The sequence below is a fragment of the Eucalyptus grandis genome, chromosome 7, assembly GCF_016545825.1.
Source record: "Eucalyptus grandis isolate ANBG69807.140 chromosome 7, ASM1654582v1, whole genome shotgun sequence".
In the NCBI taxonomy this organism is placed as follows: Eukaryota; Viridiplantae; Streptophyta; class Magnoliopsida; order Myrtales; family Myrtaceae; genus Eucalyptus; species Eucalyptus grandis.
Window position 1 is genome coordinate 30,838,935 of NC_052618.1, and position 9,787 is coordinate 30,848,721.

Genomic DNA, 9,787 nt, shown 5'->3' on the forward strand with positions numbered 1-9,787 from the left:
GCCTCCTTAGGCGCTCGTACCCGAATGCGGGCGCCGGAAAAAAGAGAGGTCGCGACATCGTCTACTTTACCTTCGATTTGTGTTTATCATAAATCTACCAAAGGGGCCACCACACATATGATCAAGTTAATTTTTCATTCGCGTTGTGTATTTATATATATTTTCATTATATATTAAGTAAAAAAATCATTAAAAAAAAAAAAATCAATGTAGGCCAATGGGCTGCTAGGCTTGAAATGAAATTTATTTTTTTCTCAATTTTTTGCTCTCCTCTTCAAATTTTTTTATTAGATTTCTTAGATTAACTCAGACAGTCATATATTTTTAGGATAATACAGCGTTTTGCTTTTTCAATAAATATCAACTTTCACATTTTCCATTTGTGCTTTTGATTAATTAGTTCTCTCGAGATTATTTTCGCCAATTCAGGATAGTCTTTAACTAATCAATTTTTGCATTAAATGCCACGTTCAATGAGAGCCAAAGCCCACATGCACTCTGGGCTTGGAACACCCCTAACATCGTCTCTGGACGTGGATGGCAGCAAGGTCTTAAATCCCAATGGAGTTCAAGGATGGAGAGTCGCTGAAGGATGAGCTCGCCTTCATAACCCAACACGCTTCCGAAAGGTCTCAGCGATTCGCATTGAAGAATGTTAGTTCAGCGCGACAAAAGGCCATCTAGTATCATGATCACACATTTATCTGTCCCCTCTTTTGCTCTCTCTGAAACAGCTGAGCTGCAGCAATTATTTTCTTTCAGCTACGTTCTTTTTCTTCTCTCTCAGCCGAGACACCCATTTCTCCTCTCCTCTGTTCTTGCTTCGTTCCGCCAAAAATCCGACCCGATCTCTGCCCTTCTCAGCCCCGTGCCTCCGTCCAGCAGCGATATCGTCACTGCCCTGCTCCGTTCGGAGCTACCGCCGCACGCCGCGAAGCCCCTAGCTCGCCTGACGCCTCCTCCCTCTTCCGCCCGTGAAAAATCTAGGCAAGTGGGGCTGTTATTAGTGTCCTCGGTTCCTGATTTGGCTGCGCCTAGCTGTGCATGTGAAGATTGGGGCAGATTTCGGGGTTGGGTGCGAAAAAAATTGGGAACCAAAGCTCGGTTTGGAGCTGAAATGTGAGCTAGTCGAAGTTCTATTCCTCTGCACTAGACTAAGGAAATCCTTTGGTTGCTAGGTGAGGTGCTGTCGCACGTTATCTAGTGGATCTTCCTCTCCTTTGCTTCTGTTTTGGTTCGGCTTCACTGATGGTGTGCCTTTTGTGAGTTGCATGGTGGATTGATGGCCAGCATAGGTGTAGAAGCTTAGCAAGGAAGCTGCGATATGTTGTTTTGCTTGGTAGAAGGCCATGCATATTATGAACATAGACTTACATGTGAGTTATGTACATAGTAGGTACTGAGTTTGCAAGTATGTAATGGTTACTCGTCATTTTTCCCAACACCAAGTTTTACCGAGTCCTCTGGTTTTCCGATTTCGTGGCGTTTGATCTTCTGATAAATAGGCAATATTTTCCTCATGAAAGTTACTCCAAAGACCTTGAAATACAACATATATTTAATTGAGATTTTTCTGAGCTAAATTGATTCATACGGAAGCTTAATTTTCATACCGCTTGTGAACTGTCCAGAACCGTGAAATCACGACCTCAGTGTGCTTTTGAATTTTTATAAAATTATTGAGTTAGAATATGGACTTGCTTCCTTCTTAAGAGTAGTAGAAGACATGTAGGTTTAGAACATGTAAAAATTTCAAACCATTTTACTGAGTTTGGACTTCGAAATGGATTAAACCTCACGGTTGCTGGTTCTGCTCAGCGGAAGGAATTTTGAGCTGCATGGACCACATTGTTGCTCTCTTTACAGAAGGAACCAGACTTGGTTTCCTTCATGAAAAGTGTTCATTTAGGGTCTTTCTATCACATATTAAAATTTGAGAATTTTCTGTGATGATTTACTATGGTTTTGGCTCTAAATACTGAGATTACTCGATTTTGCTTTGTTTTGTCCATGTTGGCAGAGTTTGAGTTTTCAGCAGAAAATGTTGGGCTCTTACTTTGTCACCTCTAACGAGGGTTCCTATATACCTTGAAACATCTAGTATTGTATGATAGACTATGGTATGATTGTTAATATACTGGAATTATTGGTGCTGCAACAAGGCGGAACTACAAATGTACACAGTTGGCTAAGAAGCCAATGTGAGATCTTAGGTGTCGGAATGCTTGGAGAGGGTGACAAGGAGTAATGGTATTCTCTCCAAAGGACTGAGAAGGGTTGAATAACTTCTCAGGGACCTCGTGATGCCAAGTTGGGTGCAAAAGTTACAAGGTAGAGTGTCATCTTCCCCTGGGTGATTGTGAACCTCGTGACGCCAAGTTGAGTGCGAGGATACATTGTGGAGTATCGCCTTCCCCTGGGTGATTGTTGCAGCTAGACTTCCATAGATTCTGTAAATTAATAATTTGTTTACCTATTTGTCTTGCTATCGGCCAACTCTAAGTTAGGACTAACCGCCCACGTGCTGAGTTTTTATTTTAAAAACTCACACTTGCTTATTGTGTCTTTTCTTTAGATTAGAAGGTGACCGAGGAGCACTCGATGTGTGGGAGAGTTTTATTTTTTGTTGTTTTGACAATATTTATATACTCGACAAGAGATGAGATATTTAGTATTTGTGGCTCCTAGTGTTTTTTTTTGTAGAAACCCCCTCCTTAGCCTCATCTCCCGATGTGTACGGATATAGAGTTTTTGGTAAATATAGTTGAGTGCAGCTCAATTTTTTATGACTCAACTTAGAATGAAATATATTTTATGATCTGAAATTAATATCTCCCCTAAATTATAAAGCAAGTCATGTAATTGGGTTTGAGATCCAGGGTGCCACACTATCGGTTCATAATGGATGGAGAACTTGTCAAGGAGGAAGCTCAGTCGCCTTGTTACTAAGCATTGTATTATGACTATTGTTTAACATAGTGCAATAGATTAAATATTGGAACGGACCATTGACATGTGATTGGATGAGATAAATTGATGGAATAGACTACTAATGTTTGGTTTGAGATTGATTAATAGAATATACCATTAATACGTGAATTGATGAGATTAATGAATAGATTGAACCATTGATATTTGCTTTGAAATTACCGACGAAGTATTTCTAATATGCATGAAGCTTTGTTGAAAAGATAAAACTTGTATTTGATCTCATGCATATGCTATACTATGAATTTGAATTCGATGAGTTTCAATGGTTTTGCAAATATGTATAGTAGGTGCTTGTTCTATTTAGAAGAGATATTGCTCATCCATTTCATTCTAATCTTTTCAGGTCCTTTAGCTAGCGACAAAGAAGATGAGAGTGCTATTGGCAAGGAGCTTTTGGTAGTTGCATTTTGGATAAATTGAGTTGAGACATTTGGATATATATATATTTCCAGGTGTGATGTATCCTTCGTAAGTCGATTGCAGCAGACTTTGCGTTTGAGCTATGTTCTTCAAGATTCTTGTTCTGGTTTCTCTGCTAGCCGTTTCGGCTTATGCTCAAGTGACCAGTTTCGTGTACAACGGTTTCACAATGGGAGAACTGAGCCTCTATGGGATGGCCTGGGTCACCCCCGATGGCCTCCTGACTATGGGCTACGACCTATTACGGAAAGTGGGCCACGCCTTCCATCCCGAGCCAGTCCAGTTCAAGAACTCGCCAAACGGCTCCGTCTTCTCCTTCTCCACCACGTTCATCTTTGCGATCCGACCTCAGTATAAGCGTCTGGGCGGCCACGGGATCGTCTTCATGGTCACGCCCCAGAGAGGCTTCCCCGGTTTCCTGCCTAGCCAATACCTTGGCATGTTCGACTCAATTAACAATGGCAACGCCACCAATCATGTGCTCGGGGTGGAATTTGACACGGTACAGGACTACGAATTTGCTGACATCAACGATAATCACGTTGGGATCGACTTGAACGGGTTGGTATCAGTGAAGTCAACTCCAGCGGGGTATTATGCAGATGGGGGGAAGTTCAATGACTTGAATCTAAAAAGCGGTAAACCAATGCAAGTTTGGGTGGACTACGATGGCATGGAAAAGCTGATCAGTGTCACATTGGCTCCGATCAAAATGCAAAAGCCAAATACTCCTCTTCTGTCTCTTACATATGATCTCGCATCGATTTTCAACGAGAACATGTATGTTGGCTTCTCATCATCGACCGGTTTGCTCACTAATACTCACTATGTTCTGGGTTGGAGCCTCGGGGTAAATGCAAAGGCTCAGGAACTTGCCCTGTCCCAACTTCCTAAGCTTCCTCAGGTCGGTAAAAAGGATACGTCGAAGGTACTGACTATTGGGCTACCATGGGTGGTTCTTTTCCTCATATCAATCCTGATCTCGAGCGTGATTTACGTGATGAGAAGGAAACAGAAATTTGCTGAGGTGCTCGAAGATTGGGAGAGGGAATACGGCCCACACCGGTTCAAGTACAAAGACCTTTATATTGCGACAAAAGGATTTCGGGAGCAAGAGCTATTAGGGACTGGTGGGTTCGGTCGGGTCTATAGAGGAATCTTACCCACATCAAACATAGAGATCGCAGTGAAGAGGGTCTCACATGAATCGAGACAGGGTATGAGAGAATTCGTAGCGGAGATCATCAGCATCGGTCGGCTACGTCACCGCAACATAGTGTCGCTCCTTGGTTACTGCCGTCGGAAAGGGGAGTTGCTCTTGGTTTACGACTACATGCCCAATGGGAGCCTCGACAGGTACCTCTATAACCAACCAACGGTCACCCTAAATTGGAGGCAAAGATTTAGGGTGATCAAAGGAGTGGCATCTGGACTGCTTTATCTGCACGAAGGCTGGGAGCAAGTAGTGATCCACAGGGATATAAAGGCAAGTAACGTCTTGCTAGATGCTGACCTAAATGGAAGACTTGGAGATTTTGGGCTTGCGAGACTATACGACCACGGAGCCGACCCTCAAACGACTCACGTCGCAGGAACGCTTGGTTATCTCGCCCCCGAACACACGCGAACCGGCAAAGCCACTAGGAGCACAGACGTGTTTGCATTCGGAGTGTTTTTGCTTGAGGTCACCTGCGGGAGAAGGCCAATCCAGAATCGAGATGCGGAGGACACGATATTGGTGGACTGGGTATTTTCTTGCTGGGACAGAGGTGCCATTCTCGAGGCCAGAGATCCGAAGTTGGGGGCGGAGTTTGTGGAAGAAGAAATGGAGTTGGTTCTGAAACTCGGGTTGATGTGTTCCCACCCCGAGCCGCTGATGAGGCCTAGCATCCGTCAAATTTTGCATTACTTGGAGGGTGATATTCCAACGCCGGAGTTGTCGTCCATCGGCGGCAGGTTAACAGTCGGTCATCACGGAGGTTGTGATGATTTGGCTAGGTCTCCGTCCTCCATGGAAAATGCATTTCAGCAATCATATTCTGTCGTAGAATCGCTTCTCTCAGGTGGGCGATGAGCCTCATATTTTTGGTTTCTGATCTTATTCCATGCTCTTTATTTGGGGAAGATCAATATGTCCTATGCTCTTAAGAGTCACTCTATTACTAGTCGGTGAAAGGATCGCTAAAATACGCGCTCTTAGTTCTGTTGTGGTTCAAATCGGCTGCCGCCACTGGCCTGGGCGTCGTTCACTGAATGGTGCACTACTTGCAAATCCAACCTTCATTACTCAGCATCCCTCTTCATCTTGTTGTCGTTTGTTTATGCCTCTATATTATCCCTCTTGCATAATCTCTCATTATTGAACTTGAAAGAAGAGTAATTTGTTGTACTCATCTGGCCAAAAATGCTAAGTCCATCTTTGTATGCTTCAACTGTAATTGCAGAAGTTGATGCGGTAGTTGCTTCAACTATGATTGTCACGAGAACAAAACCGACTTGAAAAGGCAAAAGTGAGAAGAAAACGCAGATTACTTGCAAGTACAAAATAGAGCAAGATATCCAGTAAAGTTATGACATGTCGCCTGAGTGTACACCAAAACATCAGTAAATATAGAGAAAGGAGATCAACTTTTGCATTGATTTAGAAAATTCCACGAAGATGTCTCGACAAAGAGGAAGGAGACTGACTTTATGCTTCCATAAACAACTCCGTAATAGAAGGGCCAAACATGAGCCACCTGTCCATCGTTCCCATCAAATACAAACAGTCCAAATCAATCGAACTGGAGATTGATTTCTTTCGGTTTTGGTCCCTTCTCCTTTTCCTTCGTCGCGACCCTCCCAATTTTCACGACACAATTTAAAGGTAATGACCAAAAGCGGGCCAACAGTCCTCAATTAGGCCTGACTTCTCCTAAGCTCTTACCTCGTGCAATGTTGGCTTCATTTTAAATTTGAATTTAATCATAAAGGATTATATATGAGATAGAAGTCGTTATTAGCCACAAGAGTTTGTTTTGCTTCATGCACAACTAGAGAGTAACAAGGCTCATGAACATGATTACGCTAATAAAAAGTTTATTCTTTTTTATCGATAGTAGGGTTTACTTTGATCTTGCTTATGCCTTCCATTTGATAGAGTTCTTTTAAATAATTAGCACCATTTTGATACCTCTAACTCGGATGTCATATTCATCCAAATGCTCAAATAGTTTTAATTATCAATTATAAACCCTAAAGGTCATTTGTTGTTGCTAATTGCTCATGCAATGGTTTTCAAAAGTTTATTATGATCCTAAGGTTTTCCCTAATCACATTAAAAGGAAAAGAGCAATCAATGTATTGAAAGTACATGAAGTAAATACCCAAGTTTTGAAAAAGCCTAGATTAAGGTACGAGAAATAAAACCCGATACTTGACGAGTAAATAACACAAATGACTTTGTTTTAAGCCCAGGATTGCAACTCCAAATCTAACAAAATAATGACTAGCCCATAAAACTTAACTTAAGCCCATTCTATTTCCTCCACATTTTTGTCTTCTTTTCGTATTAATTTTTCTCTTAGCTTCTTCTCTTCTTTTTTTTGGTAAAAGGTAATAAATTGATTGAGGGGAAGCCAGATGTACACAAGATCATGACACCAAAACTTGCACTCAAAATGAACAATCATAACGAGTGAAAGGATGTCGTGATGTAAAAGGAAGACAGTGCCTTAAAAGACACACAAACAACTAGAAAGGCTAGAAAGGCACGGCATGAGCAACCGGCAAGATACAAACCCTCAGCGAAGGAGGAAAGATGTCGGCTCCACAGCAACTCCGTTCCTTGAAGCGACGGTCAAATCCAAGGTCAATCACGGGTCACTCGAGAAGATAATGGGATTGATGCCCCAACTCCTTTGCAATCTTCTGTTCCTGAAGTTGTCCTCAATATTTTTTGAAAATGTTAGCCCTATCCCTAACCACTTTAATAAGGTGATTCTTCATAGCTGGGACAGTAAGGGGTTCTCTTAGCTTCTTCTTTACTTGCCATCTTTTACGCTAACTTCCCATTCCCAGGACTTTTTCCTCATCGCCCGTTCAACGCTCTGCATATTTATTCCGCAACACCAAAGCTTCAACAAAGATAGATCCACATCCCATAAAACATGATCTCCCATTAACCCACCACCTATCACTGATTTGCCAGTCTACTTGGGACCGGCTATCAATCGCCACCTCCATCACCAACCTTTAAATGCTTATACCTACGTGGCATGACTAGCACAAGCAGATAAAAAGTCGTGATAAGCAAACCTATGGAGATGTATGTAATGGTTAACATTTGGGCCATGGATTTTGCGCCACCACCTTGTCAACGACTGCTGCCGAATGTAACCGGAGGACATGCTCACATAAAAATAAAAGTGAACAAAAGGAAAATGGTCAAATATAGTCTCGGTGGAAAGGAAATCATACTGAAATCGACCGAAATCAGAGCTTCAAGTGGAACTCTAAGTGAAGTCGTTTTCTTCAAGTTCCTCAGCCTCGAAACAGGGGCGAGCAGTGCTCCCTGTGGCTACCGGACCGACGATGAAGAGAGATGATACAGCCACTATTGGCACCTTGGTTCCTCCGGTCATTCAACTATGCATTAAGAATGTCTTTTTAGCACCCTCCCATTCCTCAACTTTGGTGGATCCATCAAGTCAAAACAACCTCTGGTCAGAAGCAAGCGACTTTCCTCTCGTTGAATTAGTAAGTTTGCCAATGCATGCTGATCCAGAGTTTGAAACTTGACAAATCTTCCATTCTCATTATTGTTTAGCAAGTTAGCATTGACTAAATTTTTGGAATTTCTGGCGGTCATTTTGGGTGTCTACTCTACCATCCCTTATCCATCTGCCTATCAGGCACTGTTTCTATCTCTGGGTATTTGCTATGGAGTAAGAGATCCTTCGAAACATTATTTACTTCTAGACCTTCAGTGCTGAACCTCATCACGGAAATCATTAGGGCTTCAATATCTTCTCCATTAATTGCAAGTTGCAGGGTCACTGTTTCAGGGGTATGTTTCCATATGGAAGCATCATGGACAGCCTGGATTCATGAGTGTTTTCTAGCTTTTTCTCTGGTTATAGCTTGAATTTCTGAAGAGTGAACTATTCCACATGCACAGTGGCAACTGGCAAAATAGCTCCCAAGAAAAATGATCATCCCAACTTAGCATTCTGTCCACTGCCATTTTGCTGCAAACTTGTTCTGATTTAGTCACCAAGATTGTGTTGCTACCTTTCTGTGGCATTGGATCAGGAATCCCCATTGATTCCAGATTTAGGAGTTGAGGAATGTCATCGAGAACAAGTAAGAATTTATCGCGCTTCGGCACTCTACTCACCAAGTCTGAGATGTCAGCATTCGAAGGCTTTAACTAAAAATCAGATGATATTTGCTCCACAATCTTTTCAGGCACCTCTTTCATATTGTGTTCTCAGGAAGAGTAATCCAAGTCGTCAAAATTGTACAATGGTTCGACTGGTGATCACACTGGGCTTCTCTATCCCTGTCTTTTCCATGAATTCCAACATTTTCAAAATCTGAACATCTAATGTGCTCCAAAACAAGAATTATGTCATGGTATCATGAACGTCGTGGTCCTATCATGGTCTCTCATATTGTCTGTCGGCACCAAAAAAACTTGTCTTGATTGACATCGCGTCTCATGTGAATCAGTGCATGAGTCACTCGTGCCCTTTTGGGATTAGATAAGATCTTTGCCACTATTACCATCTCAGTTTGCAAGTCCTACTGGTCTGTAGGTTCTCCTAATTATCCCCTTATTTTTTCTCAATCCATATGACATTCGTGGGATCCCGATCTGTTTCCAACTTGCTTTCGATACCCTTTTGCTAAGAACTAGCTTTTCATATGAAAAATCAGTGAAAGAGCCATTCGCTTGTATAATCATTTCATTCGCTTGTATAATCATAGGAAAGGGTAAACAGAAGATTGAGATAGAAAAGGATCCTCTAGATGCCGAGCTCAATTGGGGCTCATAATCAGGTGAGACATGCAGATGATTGAATGTTGTGATGGACCAAGAGCCCGACCATCGCGGTTAGATTAGTAAACTGTTCTTTATCCTGATTACTCTAGCAACATCAACGTGAAGTACAGGTTTTTCATCCTCCCCCTCCCAGAATATACATGTAACAATATGCAGCAGACCAAATCCTGCGTAAAAGATATTGTTCCAATTGCTTTATGTTGTTTTCCCATTCTCGTTGCCATTTTGATGAAACAAGAAAAGAAGAAAAAATCAAACTAAAACCACACATTACGAGTATGACAAGCGCATGTCAGGCGAGCACAAAGATTACAAAGATAAAAAGACATT

At 42.0% G+C, this 9,787-nt stretch overlaps 1 protein-coding gene across 1 annotated transcript; it reads left to right on the forward strand.

The window, feature by feature from the left end:
- Positions 1–596: 596 nt before the first annotated feature.
- LOC104452525 (L-type lectin-domain containing receptor kinase IV.1) lies at positions 597–5,694 on the forward strand. Its single transcript, XM_039316616.1, has 2 exons — positions 597–2,331; positions 3,335–5,694. The coding sequence occupies exon 2, from the start codon at positions 3,494–3,496 to the stop codon at positions 5,483–5,485; it is 1,992 nt and encodes a 663-aa protein (XP_039172550.1). The 5' UTR covers positions 597–2,331; positions 3,335–3,493; the 3' UTR covers positions 5,486–5,694.
- Positions 5,695–9,787: the final 4,093 nt, after the last annotated feature.

Coding starts and splice junctions, on each gene's coding strand:
- LOC104452525 (XM_039316616.1), top strand. CDS start 3,494: ATGTTCTTCAAGATTCTTGTTCTGGTTTCTCTGCTAGCCGTTTCGGCT.